This window comes from Rhinopithecus roxellana, chromosome 19 (genome assembly GCF_007565055.1).
Source record: "Rhinopithecus roxellana isolate Shanxi Qingling chromosome 19, ASM756505v1, whole genome shotgun sequence".
In the NCBI taxonomy this organism is placed as follows: Eukaryota; Metazoa; Chordata; class Mammalia; order Primates; family Cercopithecidae; genus Rhinopithecus; species Rhinopithecus roxellana.
The window spans coordinates 17,606,176-17,626,971 of NC_044567.1; the positions used below are offsets into that span (position 1 = coordinate 17,606,176).

Below are 20,796 nucleotides of genomic sequence, written 5' to 3' on the forward strand. Positions count from 1 at the left end.
TAGGGAAGGCTGAGGCTACACAACGGGCAGGCCTGGCCCTCAGCCTCTTGCCTGTCACCACGGTATCCACGTGGCCTTTCCCCTAGCCAGATGTGAGTCAGGGTAAGGATCTTTGTCTCAGATCTCTCCCGGGAATCCCCGCCAGCTGAGAGCAGAGCGGCCTCCCGCAAGATCTCCTTGACAAACCCTGTTTTACTCTTAGGCTCAACAACCAGCCGAAAGCAGACGTGTTGGAGGCTCACGAAGCGGAGGTGAGGGTGACACACACGTGTCCACAAATGGCCCCTCCCTTGTTTCTCCCTTCCCCATCTCAGAGTGTGCAGGGGGCTTGAGAGTGAGTGGGTGCTGGGCCCTGGCAAGGGCTGTCCCAGGCACCCATTGCAGAGGTACATGGTAGGGAAGAACGATGAGGAATGTAATGGAGCAAGCTTGTCCAAGCTCTGCCTTCCCCACGCTCCACAGGTGATTGTAGCCAGGGTCAAGAACCATTGCCTTGACCCTTGAACAAAAGTGTCAGCTGAGCCTGGATCCCTCCATTGCATTATGGCTTGGAGAATGTTAGCAGACTGATTTACTCCTGCCCAGGGGAGAGTCAGAAACTCTGTTTAAACAAGAGTTCCGGAAGGATGGATGCAGTGAAATTCGTCTATGCCAGGGATGCTCTTGCTCTTCCCTAGACAATTAGATGTTGCTCACAGGTAGGTATTGGAGTATTAGCATGATGAAGGGCCTCAGGTCACGGGGACCAGCCGCCACATACTGTGGATGAGGACGTTGAGGTCCACTGATGCTAAGTGAGCTCCACAGCAGGCCAGTGCGGAGCTGCAACTACAACCTGTGTCCCCTGGCAGGATGCCTCTCTCCCCTGTTACCTGGCTAGGGCTCCAGGAGAAGGAAGAGATGTTGCAGAGCCCAGATCTGCTGCCCATCCCTGTTCCTTCCTGCTCTCCTTTCAGGCTGAGGAGCCAGAGGCTGGCAAGTCAGAGGCAGAAGACGACGAGGATGAGGTAGACGACTTGCCAAGCTCTCGCCGGCCCTGGCGGGGCCCCATCTCTCGCAAGGCCAGTCAGACCAGCGTGTACCTGCAGGAGTGGGACATCCCCTTCGAGCAGGTAGAGCTGGGTGAGCCCATTGGGCAGGGCCGCTGGGGCCGGGTGCACCGCGGCCGCTGGCATGGCGAAGTGGCCATTCGCCTGCTGGAGATGGACGGCCACAACCAGGACCACCTGAAGCTCTTCAAGAAAGAGGTGATGAACTACCGGCAGACGCGGCACGAGAACGTGGTGCTCTTCATGGGGGCCTGCATGAACCCGCCCCACCTGGCCATTATCACCAGGTAACCAAGCCCCAGGACCTCACGCTGGATGGCCAGCTCAGCCTCCCCCTTCCCCGGGAGCCCCATTTGTGTGGATGCCCTGGAGGGTGTGGAAGTTTTAATAGAGGCATAAAGAAGAAAACCAAAAATGGGTTATAACTTCCAATTCACATAGCCCCATTGACACTAAAAAAGAAATAAATATGGGCTGGTGTAATGGCCCACACCTATAATCCCAACACTTTGGGAGGCCAAGGTGGAAGGATTGCTTGAGCCCAGGAGCTTGAGACCAGCCTGGGCAACGTAGTGAGATGCTGTCTGTACAAAAAATACAAAAAACTTAGCTGGGCCTGGTGGCAGGTGCCTGTGGTCTCAGCTACTTAGGACGCTGAAGCAGAAGGATCGCTTGAGCTCAGGAGGTCAAGGCTGCAGCGAGCCAAGATCATGCCACTGCACTTCAGCCTGGGTGACAGAGTGAGACCTTTCTAAGGTTAGAGAAAATCAATGTCCATAAAAGGTACCGAGTGAAAGCCAGTCTTCTCCCACTGCAGCTGAGTGCTTCTCCCCAAAGTCAGAGACACTATAAACAGTTAACATTCCTTCTGTTAAAATGAAGACATTTGCATATATTCACGTTTTTAAACTGTTTATTCCTTTTTGTAAAAATACAAAGGAGAGATCATGCTGGCTCACACCTTGCCTCCTGCACTCGACTGTGGGTCTGAGGTCTACTCTCAGAAAACACCTGCACAATATCCTCCTCACATAGGCTGAACTCACTGGTGTGCTGGTAAATGTGTAACAACCAGTTTGGGGACGGTAGGGAGGGACGCCCTAATTTGTAACATCCATCACTTCCTGTGGTGTAAATACTCTCACCGTGGTCAATTTCAGACTACCAACATTATCTCCCTGGAGTGGAGCAGAGTTGGGAAGAGTCATATAATCATGAATTGATCACTGGTGGTCCCATAATTTATTTATAGAACAAGACTCCATCTCAAAAAATTAAATTAGTTAATAAAAAACAAAATCGGTAATTAATTAATGAAAAACAAGACAGGGTCTTGCTCTGTCACCCAGGCTGGAGTGCAGTGGTGTGATCTTGGCTCACTGCAAACTCTGCCTCCCAGGCTCAAGCAATTCTCATACCTCAGCCTCCCAAGTAGCTGGAATTACAGGCGTGCGCCACCACACCCGCCTAATTTTTATATTTTCAGTAAAGATGAGGTTTCACCATGTTGGCCAGGCTGGTCTCAAACTCCTGACCTGAGGTGATCCACCCACCTCAGCCTCCCAAAGTGCTGGGATTACAGGTGTGAGTCACTGTGGCCTGCCTGAAACAGGAAAATATTCATTAACAAAAAAATCTTACTTTGTTTAGAATAAGCTGAAGGAAAGTGGGACACAGATAAGGAAAGCACCAACCAATATTCTCTACCCCTCACCCAGTTTTCGAAGGCTCTGAGACTCCAAGAATATTTTCCTAAAAACATAGTCCCTTCCTAAGATAGCTCCCCTGGACCCACATTCTCTCTGGGTCCCTCCTCACCCGGGGTTTTAGGAGTTGATGCAGGTGGAGACCCCAGAACTCAGGCTCCTTTTCCAGTAGTCACCCTGACGCCCCTAACATCTACCCCACCCCCTTTCCCTCCTTGCACACTCCTTTATTGTAATAAAAACCCTGTGATCAAGAAAAAATGAAAACTATAATGAGACTCTTGACAGTGAGCCCCAGAGCCTTGATGTTGCCTGTTGATGGCCTTAAATTAGCTAAGTTCTTCCCCATCAGAGTGGTCCTGTCTTGAAGCTACCAAGCATGGCTACTCTGAGTTCCTGAGAGCTTTGATGCACTGTTTCCTGTTGTAGAATGGGCAGGCACTGGCTCTCAGGGAATGGGGATTTGTGTACGTGTACATGCGTGGCATCACGTGTTTCTGCACGTGCAGGCCAGGTCCCAGCAGGAATAGGCTGGGTTAAAGAAGATTTGGCTCACAGTCAAGGGGCTAGAGAGAGTCCTTGCAGGCAGGTGGGCACGGTTCTCCCCATGGGCTCCACCAGGGATAGGGTCAGGCTGCACCAGCCCCAGACCCGTGCTTGACCCCTACCACCCTTGACAGCTTCTGCAAGGGGCGGACGTTGCACTCGTTTGTGAGGGACCCCAAGACGTCTCTGGACATCAACAAGACGAGGCAAATCGCTCAGGAGATCATCAAGGTGAAGGGGAGTCCAGCTGCTGGGGGTGGGTTTCTGGCCAGTTCCAGGGCTCTCGGCTGTTCCTCTCGCCCTGTTACCCCCTGTTAGAGTGGTTTGGTCAGCTTTGCCTCTTGCTCAAGCTCAGGCTCCTCAAGGGTGGGGACCCTGTCTCTTCCTCCCTGTCTCTGTCTCATTCACTCAGAGCTGGGAGCTGACTGTCCACATAATTAGGCTTGATGGAATTAACTTGGTTGGGAAGAAACTTGGCAGGCTTTAGAGACAGTTTCAATCCTGGTCACACCCGTTGTGTGACGTTGGGTAAGTTGTTTAGCGTCTCTAAGCCTCAGTTTTCTCCCCTGTAAAATGGAGGTCTTCATATATCCTCCCTCTCTGGATTGGTGTGAGGTTAAAAATGCAATAATCCATGCAATGGGGTACCCAGGAGCCCTGGGTCTGGTGTTTGAAGACAGCTTGACCTTGGGTGAGATCATGCCTGTGTCAGGTCACCCACGTTCCATGCACCTGACTCATCAGTGTTCAGTTCAAATAGAACATTGGTTAGAAATCAACCACTGCCACGTTTTCACTGGACAGACGAGGAAACCAGGCTTCAGAGAAGTTGAGCACTGTGGCCAAGGCCACAGAGTGAGTGAGAATCTGAGCTGAGATGGAGTTTAAACCCCAGATTTCGGTTACAGTCCAGGGCTCCTTCTACTACAGCTCAGATATTAGGAACACTCACAGTTGGGGACCCCAATGTGGGAATGCCTCTCTGTTCCCCTGCCTTGAGCCCTTGCCCTGCCTGAGAGCACAGACCAACTGTGCATATCCTGACAGAAAACCCCAGCTCATTTAGGCCCTTTATGACTGAACACGGATAATCTCACTGTCCCTGACCCCCCTGGCTCCCTGCCCATCACCCTATTCATACCTCCTACCTTAGCCAAGCTTAAGGTGGTTGTTCAGAAGCATGGTAACATTAAAGGAGCATAGACCAGTCTGGGGTCAGATCTCAGCTCTGCTCCTTCACTGCCGTGTGGCTTAGGGCAAGTGACTTTCCCTCTCTGAACCTCGATTTCTTCTGTGAAATGGGGACGGTATACTGCATGGAATTGTGAAGATCAAATGTGGGGATTTAGGTAAAGCATCCAGCCCAGGGTGGCAGCTCTGTCATCCCACATCTTCACTCCTCCTGATGTGTCCTCCAGGGGATGGGATATCTTCATGCCAAGGGCATCGTACACAAAGATCTCAAATCTAAGAATGTCTTCTATGACAATGGCAAAGTGGTCATCACAGACTTCGGGCTGTTTGGGATCTCGGGCGTGGTCCGAGAGGGACGGTGAGTTGGTCTTGAGTGTCTGGGTGGGATGTGGGTGTGGGTGGGGAAGAGCGGGGCTGAGGTCTGAGCACTATCACTGTTGCTGAGCTGCAGCCTTCCCTGCAGGGAAGCCCAGGTCGCTTTGGTCCTGCCCTTATAGTTCTGATTCAGAATCAGATTTGGGTCACGTTTGGGTTCTCAGGCTGACTTCCACGGAAACCAGGTCCCCACACTCACATTTGCCCTGGCTGTTCACCAGCTTGGCCAAGGAACCAGGATTCATTTCCCCACAATGAGGAAGAACGTCAAATTTTATTTCCCCAGATCTTGAAGGGATTGATAGGGAGAAAGGCCCTTCCCCTCGCATCTGGGGGAACCCCGAAAGGGAACATGGCAGTGAGGCTGCAAGGCCAGCCCCAGGCAAATTTGAGATCCACGGGCAGATTGGGGTTCCTGATTAGAGAGGCGCCTCATTCTCCAGCAGAGGGAGCTGGGCACCTTCACCAGCAGCTCCCTATCAATATTTATCCATTCTTGCCCTGCTTTTCTAGAAACACCTGGTCATGACTCCTTTGTAGAATTCCTCAAAAGCACCGGTGCCTTCCCCAAGTGCAGGGTCAGCGTGCGGGGTCTGGGTGTGTTTTCAAAGCTGTGTGTGGGTGTTCTGCTGGCCCTGCCTGTGCCAGGCAGGCCTCTTTGCTGCCTGCTGAAAGGTCTGTGTCCTTGTCCCGGCTTCCTGGTCTCCAGGCGTGAGAACCAGCTAAAGCTGTCCCACGACTGGCTGTGCTATCTGGCCCCTGAGATCGTACGCGAGATGACCCCTGGGAAGGACGAGGATCAGCTGCCATTCTCCAAAGCTGCTGATGTCTATGCGTTTGGGTGAGTAGGCCCCTGGTGCCCTGAGACCAAGTGTGGCCAAAAGAGGGCCCTAGTGGCCATTTCAGGGCAGAGGAAGGCGTGCTTTTAGGTGTTGAAAACCCAGGCTTTGGAATAAAAATCAACCTGGTCTTGAGTCCTGACTCTGCCGCTTGTTGAATGCGTGACTATATCCTTGGCCTTCTGGAAAGCTCCTCCCAACAAGGTCGTTTCATGAGGACTAAATCAGGTAATTGTGTACAGTGCTTAACACTGGCTCTCAGTCCCACCCCGCTGATCTGGGAGGATGCTCACCAGAGCTGACCGAGAACTGCCCCTCCCAGTCTGGGGAAGCTGGGTGTCCTACCGGCTATGCTACCCCACAAAGACCTGGGTGCAGACCAGTAGCAATGGAATGTGAGCCCGATATAGAAGTTAAAGTTTTCTAATAGCCACATTAAAAAAGCAATGGATGAAATTAGTTTCCCCTGTTTATATATTATAAAATTATATATTTTATTTAACTCAGTATATCCAAAATATTATTTCAACATGTAATCAATATACAAATTAATAAGATATTTTATATTCTTTTTTCCTACTAAGTCTTTAAAATCTGGTGTGTGTTTTCTGCCTAGAGCATCCCTCCATTCAACTGTGCACATTTCAATCACTCATTAGCCCCCTGCGGCAAGAGGCTCCCACACTGGACAGTGTGGGTCTGATGGAGAAAGTCCCATCCCAAGTCAAGAAAGCCAAGGGGATGTGGAGAGGCCAAGGAAGGCTCACCACCCCGGTCACCTGTGCTGTCTCTGGGTATCCTTCCCAGTGGGGTGGCCTTGACGCCATCCTTCCTCCCTGACCTTTAACTCTATCCTTCCCTGAGCACCCATGTGTGCCAGGTGCTGGGCTTGGCACTTTAGTACTCCTCAAACAATCCTGTGACAAGAGACATTAGCCCCACTGAGGTGAAGCAGTTTTACTGGGATCTTGCAGCTAGAAGGTGGCAGAGCTGAATTTGTGCTGAGGTCAGAATGACCACCAATGCTCCAGTCAAGCCTGCGCTGTCTCAGACTTCCCACCCCACAACAGCACAGGGCCCAGGTCCTCTAGGGCTGGGAGGAGCCTCCAGGAGACCATTGTAGCATCCCATGAAGCCAAGTGGGTGAGGAAGTTTGGAGAAGGGTCGTGATCCTCTGGCTGGGCTATGGCTGCAAGAGCCCCTGGGTGTGAGCTGGGCAGAGTGGCCCAGGAGCTCACGGCCATGGCTGGGTCTTCGCAGAACTGTTTGGTATGAGCTGCAAGCAAGAGACTGGCCCTTGAAGAATCAGGCTGCGGAGGCATCCATTTGGCAGATTGGAAGTGGGGAAGGAATGAAGCGTGTCCTGGCTTCTATCAGCCTGGGAAAGGAAGTCAGTGTAAGTAGCACCTGCCCTGGGTGGGGCAGTAGGGCTGAGGATGGGGTGGGGCACGTGGCGTGGCTGCCCTTCACTCACCCACCTGAGAAATGAGGTCGGTGAGGAGCTCTGCCACCTGCAGGTGTCTAGCTAGAGATGAAAATGATACGCACTGCCCAAGAATGGGGAAGGAACAGGGAGACATAAATAAGAAAATATCCATCCTTACCCCACTGCTCACCTTTTTCATTCCTTTCAGTCTTTTTTTTTTTTTTTTAAAGATAATGGTTGTCATTGATTTATGAGATGAAGGTAAAGCCCCATATTATTTACATGAAATAAGATATTTTTTTAAAAAAAATCACTGCTCAAAATACAAATAGTTGTGTTATGCTATGGTATTAAATCTTTCCCCATAATGTTTTTCTTGACTGTTAAGAACAAATCAAAGTTTCCACAGCAAGCTTGTTTTCAAAAAACCAAGTCTTAATTATAGTTGCTGACTTCTCATTTCTGCGTGGTTTCTCCTTAATGGTTTCTCTGTGTTTGTAAGTTTTGTCAGGCTAACTAAGAGAGGCTCTCAAAATATGTTTATTTAGAAATAGAGCATTGCACTGGGAATACGCATGCCATGGTGAATGGCTTGCTTATTCAGGGAGGTAAAGGAAAAAAGGAAGAGGATTACATAATTATTTTGAAATGTTTAGTTTTCCCTGGCGGCAAAGATCACTAACAAGAGTGATGTCATTCCAGGGTTAGACAGGATGTTTGGGGCAGATGTCCTTGTAGGAGTATTTTTGTATAAGGTTGCCATGGCCTTCATACAAGGTTGCAGTTTTTGCAGTCTTTAGTGATAGTTTTTGTTATCAGACAGACAAGCTCAAGAAGCCTCTCTTCATGGCTTTCCCAGGCCCGATTTATCCGAGTTTTCTTCACATTAGTGACTCTATTTTGATTCTGACAGCTTTCAGTTTCCTTTATCCTGGCACAGTGATATATGAAGAAACTCCAGGGCTCAGTGTTTTCAGTGCCATCAGTGATAGCCATGTGTCCATGAATCAGATAGGATTGGGACGAAACAGACTTGATGTTAATAAGCAACTCCAGTCAGTATTTGGGCAGTATAACAATTGAAGTCTTCAGAGGGACCACCCAGCAGTTGTCCAGGCTAAGATCTAAACAGGCTGCAAGCTTCTTGTTAAGGTCATGAACATTGCTGGCAGGATCACTGTCTGTCTGCAGACTCTGTGTGCAAATTCACAGTGATGAATTCAACCTCATCTTCCTCCAAGATCTTAATAGATTGCAATATTTTTCTCAATCGACTGGTGGCAAGCAGCTAGGGCATCTTCAGAAGGCTCACTCAAGATGACATTATATTTGATCTACTTTATTCCACAGTAGTGTATTTCATCTTGTTGAAGTGCAAAATATTTGTACAGGGATGCCCCTCCAAAGATAACACCAAAATGCTAGTTAACAACACTAACAGCAGGCTCCTCTTTGGCCAGTTGATACCATTTCATTTGGGGTGCTGGGCAAGGGCCATGGGTGATGAGCACCTCTCTGACACTCTCAGGCTTGTCCTTCTTGGCCTCCTTCTGGACCAAGGCCAGTTAAATACCGCTTTCACCTTGGTGCATCCTCAGACACCTTAGGAGGGTGTGGTGGTGATGCAGGATTTTTTGCTCCTTAGCTCAGCTAAAATCCAGGTTCTTGTCTCATGACCAGGAGAAATTAGGCACATGGACACATTGAAAGGTGAGAGCGGAATTCATTAAAAGAAGGCTCTCAACAAAAAAGAGGGGGTCCTCCCAACAGGCTCCCATCGCATAGATTGCATATCAGGCCACCACACACGAACTGAAGAGACCAGGCTCCTCCCCCTGCATAAGGTGCGAATTCCTGGTGGCTCCATCCTATTCCCCCAGTGCATATGGGTCTCCAGTCCATTGTGGGTGTACCCAGGCAAGACCCTCATCTGCACAAAAACATCTGGTGTAAACACTTGTGGGGTGGGACAGAGATTCTCCGGGGATCCTTCTTTATCTGCCTCCTGCAACTGTCAGTGGGCTCAAGATACAGGTTTTGGGCTCCTGGCTGTGGCTGCAGCCTCCTTGGCTGGGCTCTGTGGCAGCTCAGATGCAGCTGAAGTAACCATTGCCTTCCAGTCTTTTTAAGTTTTTTTTGAGGCGGTCTTGCTCTGTCACCCAGGCTGGAGTGCAGTGGCACAATCTTGGCTCACTGCAACCTCTATCTCCTGGGTTCAAGCGATCTCCCACCTCAGTCTCCGAGTAGCTGGGATTACAAGCATGCACCAAAACATCAGGCTAATTTTTGTATTTTTAGTAGAGATGGGGTTTCACCATGTTGGCCAGCCTGGTGTCGAACTCCTGGCCTCAAGTGATCCATCTGCCTCAGCCTCCCAAAGTGCTGGGATTACAGGCAGGAGCCACCGTGCCCGGCATAGTCTTTTAAAAAAATATTTAAGACATACGTGTCATAAAACAGCTGATTTTTTTAATTGTGACTTTTTCCACAGGACATTTTGTTATGCTCATTACCTCAAATCATTAACAAATCCTTATTGTTAAGACTGTCTGCCCTTAGGTCCTGTGGCTGGACCGTAATGTAACTACTTCTGTCACTGGACATGGGGATTCTTTCCAGTTTTCACCTCTCTGTACAATAGAGTTAGCAAGGACATCTTTGTGTAAAGCAGAGTATTATGTATGTTTGTTGTGTCTGAGAGAAAAGATATTCTTCGTTCTGCCCTCCTGGCAACAGTTTGTTACCTTTCTGCATACTTAGCATCTTGGAGCAGAGAATGGTAAGTGCCGTCTTCAGGGAGGCGAAGGCTGGAGCAGGGTTGAGCAAAGGGCAGCAAGGGAGTCAGGGCTCAGCACTGGCTGCAAGTTGGAATCATCTGGGAGATTTATAAAAGTGCCAGGGTTAAGGCCTCCCCAACAGAGGTACCAATCTAATTGACCTGGGATGGGAATAAGATCATAGTTTTTTTTTTTTTTTTTTTTTTTCTATTTTTAAATAAAGCTCCTCAGATCATTCTAGAGCACAGCCAGAGTTCTGAACTAATTGGAAGGATTTCTTTTAGTGCAGGATGATGGTTGTTTTGAGACCAGATTGGGGTCAGGGCGTGGGGAGTGGGGACAGAGCAGATGCTCCGGCAGCAGCTTGTGGCTCACAGGTGTTCCCTTTCTTTTGTCCGGTCTTGCCTTCCCTTTTTAACACATTGCTGTTAGGGGTAGGGGAGCATTGGTCAGTGCAATACAATTATTTTCTGTCATAGACAAAAGCTGGGAGTGCCCTCTGAGTGGCACCTTTCTCTGTCTCTTCAGCCACACTGCTGTATAGTTCACCACCAGGCCCTGCTTTATGTGCTGAGGCAGCCAGTGAGTTACTAGTCATTGTATCTGAGGGTCCATACACATGGGAAGACATCAAAAGACCAGAGGGTTCTTAATGAAAACCAGCAGTCCCTCACCCTAGATCATTCTCCGAAGGCATCATCTGGGTCTGTCAGCTTTTCACTCTGGCACTCTGTTCTTTCTGCTGCACCACTTGGGTCAGGTTTTCCATTACTTATTGTTAAGGTGGCCATGATTAAATCTTCCATGCTGTGTCTATTAATGGAGGCTAAAAGTGAGAAGATGATGAACAGTGTGTACACTACTGTAGTAGACTGTAAGTGCTATTAGCCACTGGTCAGGTAGTTCACTGGGATTACATTTTCTTTGTGGGTCTATCTCTTCCACTTCATCAATTACTCAAAGGCTCACAATTTTGTTGGCTTCACATTTGGACCATGGCTTGCTTGTGCAGTTTAGGTTTTTCCTGTAGTTTCTAATTGCCTTTTTCCCCGCTTCTTGCCTTTTCTTACTGCCGAGAGAGGAAAGAAACACCTTTCTCATATTCCTGAGGTCTTTCAGCTTCTGCATTCTGCTTCCTGAGTGGCATTCGTGCCATTCTTTTCAGAGCCCACTGGTTTCTTGTCATTGGAATCAGTGGGATGTTAGGCCTGTTGCACAGCAATTACCCTTCTGTTTTCTTTTCATTCGCTCCTGGGTCAGTTGCACTATTCCTCATGTCTCATGTCTTGCCCTCTGTTTGCACTCCAACAAACAAACTGCGAGTGAAACCTGAAGAAACTGCCCCCCAGTGGAAGAACGGGAGATAATCTTTGAATCCTTGCATGCCTAAAAAAGTTAGGATTTCCTCGTCATATCAGGAGTAGAATTCCAGGTTCATAATAATTTTCCCTGAGAACACAGGGATTTTGCCCTGCTGTCTACTAAGTGTCCAGTGCCTTCCTGAGAAGTCTGGTGTTGGTTTGATTCTCAGCCATTTGTGGATGCCTATCTTACTCTTTCTGGAAGCATCTAGGATTTTCTGTTTATCCCTGCTATAGGGAAATTTCATAAACATATATCTGAGGATAGAGTTTGTTTTTTTTTTTAAACTGTTTTTAGTGAGGTCCCTTTATTGGACCTTTTCAGCTGAAGACAGCTGCTACCTTTGACAGCTTCTGGTAAATTTTCTTTTATTATTTCTTTGATAATTTCCTGCCCAGTAGTCTGTTTACTTTTGTGGAAATCCCCATTAGACAGAATTTGGTTCCTCTTAGTGAGCCTACATTTCTCTTACCTTCTTTTGTATTTTCCATCCCTATCTAGAATTGAACCTACAGTCTGGGGAATTTCCTTGATTTTTAACTTCCAGCACTTTCAGTGTTTCAGTTCAGAAATTATATTCTCATTTCAAGCACTTTCTTATTTGTTGATTTCTTTTTTATTGCAGCCTGGTCTTATTTTATGGATAGAGTAGCTGCTTCATACAAATGTATACACACACACGTACACCCCCTATCCTTCAGAGACAGTGTCTTGATCTGCTTATCTTCTATCTCTCTCTGGTTTTCATGATACAGCAGGCAACCCCATGGGGTCCAGTTGTATTTAAGAGCAAAAGCCTGAGTTGCTGAGTCTGTGTGGGTGTATGTATTCTGCCTGGTCATATGTGCAAGAAATAGGCCTTTCCACACAGGCAGTTCTGAATCAGAAGGCTGCAGGGCTGTGCTGGTACACACGTGGATCCTCAGAGTAGGCAGCAAAATGCCACAGCAAGAAAGGTTTTGCTCTGGGGGCGATTGGGACAGCTGTTCTGCTGACTCTTAGCTGCTGCTCAGCCTTCCTTGTCACTCCAGCCGCCGTTCTAGTAATGCTGAGGCTCCCTCCTCCGCTGTAGCCCCAGCTTGCGCATATTCTGAGCATCTTGCATTTCACCTGCGAACATTGTACCTTGCACTTTGCATCTTCAAAAAACCAACAGCCCCATTTCTGATCTCTTTCCCATTGCTGGGCTGTTCATCGTGGTTACTCATATTTTGGGGTGGGCATGGATCTAAGAAGTAAGGAGGTGAGGTAACCTGGTGCATTCCATGTTGAACTAGAAGCATGAGTGGTTCTCTGAAACCCAGTTACTTCTCACCCCTTCATGTCAGCAGGGTGTTCAGGGGGCCGCCAGCTAGAGGGTACTTGAGAACATCAAAGGGGACCCTTTGTGGAGTGCCCCTACTGTGTGTCCCCTCCCTCCCAGCCAGCTCACACACCACTGATGGCAGCTCCATTTGCAGGAGATCCTGTCGGCCTGCTGGGCTTTCAACCTGCAGGAGAGACCCAGCTTCAGCCTGCTGATGGACATGCTGGAGAAACTTCCCAAGCTGAACCGGCGGCTCTCCCACCCTGGACACTTCTGGAAGTCAGCTGAGTAAGTGCCTCTTCCACGAGCCAGACTGCCAGCCAGGCCCTCGCAGCCTCACCTGGGGTCTTAGAGGGCACCTTCTGTTCTTTCTGCCCAAGACTTTGTTTTTTGGGGTTTTTTTGAGACGGAGTCTTGCTCTGTCATCCGGGCTAGAGTGCAGTGGCGTGATTTAGGCTCACTGCAACCTCCGCCTCCTGGGTTCAAGCAATTCTCCTACCTCAGCCTCCCGAGTAGCTGGGACTATAGGCACCCACCACCAAGCTTGGCCAATTATTGTATTTTTAGTAGAGACGGGGTTTCATCATATTCACCAGGCTGGTCTCGAACTCCTGACCCCAAGTGACCCACCCGCCTCAGCCTCCCAAAGTGCTGGGATTACAGGCATGAGTCACCACGCTCGGCCTCTGCCCAGGACTTTGATCTGAGGAATACACACAGTAGGTCACCCGAGGTGACTAGTCCCCTTGCCCAAGTGATACCAGGATTTTGTTTCCCACGTTTGTTTTGGAGACTCCCTTTGACAGGTGAGCACCTGCAGTTTGCAGCTGTGAAAAGCCAGGACTTAGAAGGCTCTGCCAAGGGAGGGGCAAGATGGGGTCAGTTAGAAGTCAGAGCGATGTGGTATTGTAAGCTTCACTGAAATAAGCAGAGCCAATATTGCTTACAATGGCACCCACCGAAACACAAGAAGCCAGCCACCTTTTATGGGGACCACAGTCACTTGGGTTTAGAAGCTGTCTGCCTCCTGGTTTAACACACAGCCCTTTGCACCCCTTGGTGCGGGGGTGATGTCCACTGTCGTCTCTCCTGCATTCTATCTCATTCCCTTTTTCCTTTGTCCTCTGGCTGCCTCTGCTAGAACACTCAGAAGAGACCTCTGCCCTGTCACGAATGCTCTGTGAGAACCTGGGAAGTCCTTTTTTGTTCTGGGCCTCAGTTTCCACATCATTCAAAACTCTCTGAGCTAGGGATTGGGCCAGGTCTAGGGCGGGTAAACTTGCTGTAAGGGGCCAGGTGAATATTGGAGGCATTGCAGGCCAAGAGGGCAACTCAAGTCCTCACTCTGGGGGCCGACTTTGGCAGTGTGCCAAGCACCATCTCTGCCACAGCATCTCGGCTCTGCCATTGCAACACGGGAGCAGCCACGAATGGCATAAACCAGGGAGCTGGCTGTGTGCCAGTAAGGCTTAATGCTGGAAATTGGGATTTCACATGTCATGAAATAGTCTTTTGGTATTTTTGTGCCCAGCCATGTAGAAAGTGAATCGATTCATCTCATCCAGGAGTCCAGCCTGTAGGTCAAGTATGGCCTGCCACCTGTGTCTGTACAATCTGCAAACTAAGAATAGTTTTACCTTTCTGAGAAGCTTTTCAAATAAAAATTGTTGTACACATAGAGATGAAGTCTCACTATGTTGCCCAGGCTGGTTTCAAACTCCTGAGCTCAAGTGATGCTCTTGCCTCGGCCTCCCAAAGTGCTAGGATTACAGGCTTGATCCACTGCACCCAGCCAGTTATAAACTTTAAGGAAAAGGACACTTTCTAAAAGTGGAATCTCCCGTAGAGTCCTGCTATATAAAACCCATAATGTGGAGCTGCTCTTGATGAGAGTGAGGGGAAAAGCCTGTCTGCCACCTGCTGCCAAGAAAGCTTCTGAGGCCCCCATCCCTGTGTATGTGTGTCACTGAGTGCCTGGAGAAGCTGCATGCCCACCTCCCATACCTGGCTCCAAGTGTGGCGATGGCAGCATTCCTGATCCTAGGAAGGTCCAGGTAGTAAATATTTTGGGGTTGCAGGTGACACGGTCTCTATTACATGTTCTTTGTTACTGTTTTTTAGTCCTTTAAAGTAGTCAGAACCTTTCTTAGTGTGTGGCCAGATTTGGCTTGCACATTGTTTTCCAGGCCACATCTTTTTCTTTTCTTTTCTTTTCTTTTTTTTTTTTTTTTTTTTTTTTGAGGCGGAGTCTTGTTCTGTCACTCGGGCTGGAGTACAGTGGCACGATCTCAGCTCACTGCAACCTCCACCTCCTGGGTTCAAGCGATTCTCCTCTCTCAGCCTCCTGAGTAGCTGGGACTACAGGTACATGCTACCACACCTGGCTAATTTTGGTATTTTTAGTAGAGATGGGGTTTCACCATATTGGCCAGGCTGGTCTCAAACTCCTGACCTCAGGTGATCACCCACCTCAGCCTCCCAAAGTGCTGGGATTACAGGTGTGAGCCACCGCACCCAGCCTCCAGGCCATGTCTTTTATTTTTTTGTTCTTTCTGAGACAGAGTCTTGCTCTGTCATCACTGGAGTGCAGTGATGCAATCTCGACTCACTGCAACCTCCGCCTCCCGAGTTCAAGTGATTCTCATGCCTCAGCCTCCCAAGTTGCAGGGATTATGGGCACCTGCCCCCATGCCTGGCTAATTTTTGTGGGTTTTTTAGTAGAGACGGAATTTCATCATGTTGGCCAGGGCGGTCTCAAATTCCTGACCTCAAATGATCTGCCTGCCTTGGCCTCCCAAAGTGCTGGGATTACAGACGTGAGCCACCATGCCCGGCCTCCAGGCCCTGTGTCGATAAAGAACCAAAGTGGGCCTCCAGCCGCAGTTGAGGAGGGACTCAGCATGAGTTTTCTCTCCTGCAGAATTCACTAGAGAAATGCTTGGTGCTTCGCTGATTCAGGTCAGGTAGAGGGATGGTCTGGAGGAACGACAGTGTGGGGTTAGGGAGTACCACATCTCATGCAATACTGGGTTCAGTATTTTGCTCTTAGGATGGGTCGGAGTCCAGTACAAATGTGGGGTAATGGATCATAGCCATAGAGGTGTGCGTTTTAGGCAGCCATTGCTGCATACCTGCCGCACGCCTGGGGAACAGATGGCCGAGGCCAGGGTTCCACCAGCGAGGAGGTTCCAGTGTCATAAAGACAAACAGACACACTGTAATGACATCAGGACTCTTATCACCTTTGTATTCCTGGCTCCTAGTACAGTCCCAGGAACATGATAGTTGGTCACTAAATATTTGATGTGCATGAATGAATGCGGGCAAAGGGTGATACCATGCCAAGTGCTGTGATACAGCCCAGATGGGGGCCTCTGCGTCCACCTGGGGGACACGAGGAAGTGTCTCTGGAAGAAGGTCATCAGGGCTGGGTTTTGAGCCAGAACTGTCCCAGCAGAGAGCAGGAGCATGGGGCTCTTAGCCGTTCAAGGAGGGTGATGTGAGGCGGCGAGGCCAAGCTCCAATCAGACCTCAGGCAACTTGCTTAACAAGGGGGCCCCGGTTTTCTCCCCGACAAAACAAAAGCCTCCACTAGGTGGACACTGGCATTCAGAACATCATTCCAGATTCCCTAAAAACCATGTAGTCCCACCTTCTCATTTCACAGGCAGGAAACTGAGTCACAAATGGGACTGTTCCCTGTCCAGCCCCTTCAAGGAGAGTTTGCAGGCTTTCCTTTCCTGAATGAGTCTGTGTCAAAGCTTCCTGTTCACAGTGTTTACTTTCTACACACTTGCCCCCTAATTCTCACTTTCTCTTTTCTTTCCCATTGATCTTGTCATTTTTTTTATTTTCGGGGGGTGGCGGATATGCTGTTCTGTCATCTCCTCCTTTCCCATCAACTGATTCCTCCACCTGTCCACGCGTGCCTGACTCCATCACCTGCTGGGGCCGGACTGCGCTCTCCCACGCCTGGCGGAATGGTTGCTGGGCACTCCCAGTCGCTGGAGGAGCCGCTACTATGGAAAAGGACGCTACGCCCACCCTGACTTTAAGAGCTCCTGTCCGGTTCTGGAGGAATAGTGTGTTCCTGTTACTTCCCTCCCTGGCTGCCTGTCTCTGGTTTTCCTGATGCAAACCCCACTTCCTTTCTGTCGCTGCTTCCCAGCTTCTCCCATCTTTGTGTCATTTATTCTCGCAAACCAAAGTGAGGTTTCTGCAGCTGAAATGGCTACCAGCAAGGGTCACACAGGCTTGCATTTTTCGCCGGGTGAGAGAAGAGCCACAGCATGTGGCGGGGCCTTTGTCCACACCACAAGTGGACGGATGGCTTGTCCCTGGGTCGGAGAGAACTTGGGTCATTGATTTGAGCCTCCAGGATCCCAGTCCCCCTGGCCAGAGCTCAAGGGAAGAGAATTCAGTGAAGCAGAAATACTCTTGGAAGTATTTTGCTCGTCAAGGGCTAAGGAGCTGTGGGCATGTGCCAGCCTCTTTATAAACGTGCTGCAACTGTGCCCTGTGGGAGCTTAGAGTGGGTTCTTTGTGCCCAGGCTCCCTTCTGAGCATGCAGTGCAGCCAAGCCTGGGGGATGGAGTCCAGGATGACCCTTTCTCTCTGGAAGGGAAAAGGAATTCCCTGTCCAGCTGCTCTGGCCAGACTTCTAGCTCCCAACAGGCTCTGCATGGGGCTGTGATTCTGATGCTGTTCTTTGCTTTCTTCTCTTTCCCTCTGTAGGTTGTAGGCCTGGCTGCCTTGCATGCACCAGGGGCTTTCTTCCTCCTAATCAACAACTCAGCACCGTGACTTCTGCTAAAATGCAAAATGAGATGTGGGCACTAACCCAGGGGATGCCACCTCTGCTGCTCCAGTCGTCTCTCTCGAGGCTACTTTTTTTGCTTTGTTTTAAAAACTGGCCCTCTGCCCTCTCCACGTTGCCTGCATATGCCCGAGTAACTGCTCTCAGAGGATCCCACTAATTGAGCTCCCTCCAAAGCGGTTTGGGCAGCTTCTAACTACCTTCCTGGACGTGACTGATTGCTCCCGTGTTCTTCTGAGGGCTGGTCTTGTTTTTGTTTGGGTGGCTCTGTCTCACTGCTAACACCTTAGTGAGATGCCTTCCACCCTCCTGAGTACACCAGCCTCCCACTGGGTGTGTGCCTAGTGCGGGGCAGGCGGAGGTTGGGAGGGTATTGACTTGGCTTTTAACCTGTGGGGATTTTGTCCAACAAGGAGTGGAATGATTTCCAGCTGCCCTGAGGCTGGCATCCTGGTCCCAGGAACCCTCTGCTGGGCTCCTGTCTCTCAGTCTCCTCTGTAGAGTTAGATCAGAAGACACAGAAAGTTCTGTGGCCATGAAAGACACCAGCTCAGAAGGGTTGTGCTTCAGTGGCACCCTCAGAAAAGTCTTAAAGCAAAGAGGTACCTGGCTCCAGACAATTCTTCTGATGAAAACAAAGTCTCTGCCCCGTCCCCCCTGCCGCCCTGGCAAAATTACTTCCTTTACACCTGCCCAGTGTGCCATAAACCAGACCCCAGGTCAGCATTTGTCAAGAGCATGGCTGCCGGGTCCCCTGCAGCAGTCACTGCACTGTTTACTAAATGCAGGTTTCTGTTCTCCTTCCCCAGCAAGACCTGCTGAACCCAGATCTCTGGAACTGGGCTCTAGGAATCTGCATTTCAACCTGCTTCCCAGGTGGCGCTGATGCACCCCAGTATTAGGGTTTATTTCTAAAAGGAACATGCCTTGTAACTCCTGGTATCCTGGGGGTCATGTTTCTCTTCTCTCTCAGTTCTACTTGGAGCAAGAGCTTTCCTGGGCTGCAAATGAGAAAACAATTCCGAGGAGCCCACAGCAGTACTGAGCATGCTGGGAGCTTGGGACTTGGAGATGAGTGAGCCACTGTTGCTGCTCCAAGTAGAACTACTTGGAGTGTAGCTGAGGCCTTGGACTCAGTATGACCAGGGGCAGCTCTGCCAGGGCTGTTGGCCAATCAATCATTTTCATTTCTTGTTGGAGGCCAAGTCCTCTGCTGAGCTCATTTCCTAACTAGTGTTACCCTAATTCTCATGAAGACCAATGGGGCTATAATTCTTGTTTTTGTTCCTCTTTGCAGCATTAACAGCAGCAAAGTTGTACCCCGGTTTGAAAGGTTTGGCTTGGGCGTCCTGGAGTCCAGTAATCCAAAGATGTAGCCAGCCATGTGGTTTTTCGCTGCTGATCTCTTTCTTTTTAAAATGTGTTTCTGAAACATCCAAACAACCACCACAACAAAAAACACTGCCTGCCCAGCGCTGCAAACCAGGAGCACGCATCCTAGATTCAGACTGTTCGCCATAAACCCCACTCGGGAGATGGAACTGCACCTGCTATCTCTTAAAATGACACCACCAACAACCAAACCTGTCGTGACAGACAGCAAATGTTTACACGTATATTTCTCCTGAGTGAACCTGATGTTTTACAATAGGTAATAATAAAAACAGTCCATGCATAGATGCACGGGCACTGATGGCCAGGATGGCTGAAATGGCCGTCCCCTCTGGAGGACCTGGTAGGCGGTGAGGGACCCATGCTGGGCCAGAAGGAAGACAGACATGGTGATTGCAGCTGTTCTTGGGGTAGGGCGGGGAGCCCAGAAGGTCTGACCTGGCCTCTGCTTTTTGGCCCAACACCCCATCAGGGGAATCTCTCTCTCTAGGGCTCTCCCCTTGTCCTTTCAAAGGGATACTGCCCCTTCCTCATCTTGCAGAGGAAACCCTGGCTAGGAACACAGCTAGATGAAGGAGTCTGGAGTTCCTGGAGAGTTTGGGTTCACCTTCTCACCCCTGTAATCCAGGCTACTCCTGCTGGAAAAGCAGAAACAGAATGCAAAAAAGGTCTGAACTCACCAGGTGGTTCCCAGCCAGGGTTTCTGCTACAAGCTGAGGAAACATCCCTGGCTTGTACAGATGTGAGTCTTTGATGAAGCCCCCAGGCAGGCACTAAGGTGATGGGACTCAGGGCCTTGGCTTTTAGCTACATCCCAATCCCTGACTGACATCTGACCGTGAGAGCTGGATGGGTGGGAACAAGGAGGATGGAGGAAGGAGGAGGAGTAGATGGCAAAGGTACCGGAGCCCCCTTCCCAGCCACATGGTGACCCTGGCACTGTAAAAACCCTTTGTCATGCCAGAAGGTTCTAGAACTGCCCACTTCTTCCATTTCTGTCCTGCTGAAACCCCTTAGCCCATTTCCAACTCCTCTGTCCATGCTCTGAGCTCAACTGGGCGGCGTGTGGCCCATCACCCCTTTCACTTAGACCCACCTAGCTGGCCTCCATCTGCAGAGCCTTCCCTAGCACCATTAGGCCTTCTACTTGTGTCCATTTGAAGCAGGAGGGGCTGGATTTGGAAAAGTCTTTGAGGTGAGAGCACCACACTTGTCTTCATTAGGAACTCTCACCTGTGGAGAAAAGTTCCAGATGGCAAAAGGGAGCCCTTAAGGGGAGGTTAGGTTGTATTAGCCTCCAAAACCAGAAAGGAAAAAGGGTGATGGGAGTGGAGACGTGATTGGATTCTGTGACCATGCTCTGAGCTCAGACTTGGGAAGGGAGGGAGGTGGCTCCCACCCCTCCCAGTTAAGCCCCGTCTAGCAGAGCCCCAGTCTCCAGAGTCGGGTCAAAATGCCACAGAAAATGAGCTGCTCTGCCGGCAAGCTGTGGAGTTGCCTCCTCTCCAGGCCTGGCATCCCTTGGTCAGCCCCTCCTTGGAGGGCACAGCCATATTACAGTGCCAACGTGCCTGGCCATCAGCATCTTCACCCTTCCCAGTCCGTGTGGGGAGGCTGTAAACCACGTGGATTCAGCTCCGTGTGGAGTTTCTGTGCTGTGATGGGACTGCTCATTTTGCCCCATCATCCCTTTGGCATCCCACACACCTGCTCTTTCCCAGGGATCACGTGTGTCTCCAGCCTTTCACCTTTCTATTGCAATGGTGGCCTTTGTCCAGGCGACAGCAGGCCCGATGGATGTACTGGTGAGCCCCACGGTTGGACGTCAGCTCAGCCAGTAGGCTCAGTTCCTCCCCAACCCCTGACACCAGGCCGCAGTGGGCATGCGCAGGCCCACAGAAAGTCAGTCTGGGTTTTACTTTTTCTCGTGAGCATCACAGTTAAAGAAGCGCTCATTGAGCGACTACAGTGCACTTGGTCTTCTGCAAGTGCTGGGCACCTAGAGATA

The 20,796-nt window shown here is 49.9% G+C and overlaps 1 protein-coding gene across 8 annotated transcripts in view; it reads left to right on the forward strand.

The window, feature by feature from the left end:
• The window catches only part of KSR1 (kinase suppressor of ras 1), a 173,213-nt gene extending 152,652 nt beyond the window's left edge, over positions 1–20,561 (forward strand). For 2 of the 8 annotated variants that reach the window (XM_030924036.1, XM_030924037.1), the window contains 8 exons: positions 203–251; positions 957–1,336; positions 3,436–3,532; positions 4,720–4,853; positions 5,580–5,711; positions 6,970–7,105; positions 12,735–12,868; positions 16,582–17,290. In XM_030924036.1, the coding sequence (XP_030779896.1) occupies positions 203–251; positions 957–1,336; positions 3,436–3,532; positions 4,720–4,853; positions 5,580–5,711; positions 6,970–7,105; positions 12,735–12,868; positions 16,582–16,663 (1,144 nt within the window). In that variant the 3' untranslated portion in view covers positions 16,664–17,290. Of the gene's footprint in view, positions 1–202; positions 252–956; positions 1,337–3,435; positions 3,533–4,719; positions 4,854–5,579; positions 5,712–6,969; positions 7,106–12,734; positions 12,869–16,581; positions 17,292–17,314 lie in introns of those variants that run through there. The other 6 variants (XM_030924041.1, XM_030924042.1, XM_030924040.1 and 3 more) reach the window with 5 other exon arrangements.
• The last annotated feature ends 235 nt before the right edge of the window (positions 20,562–20,796 follow it).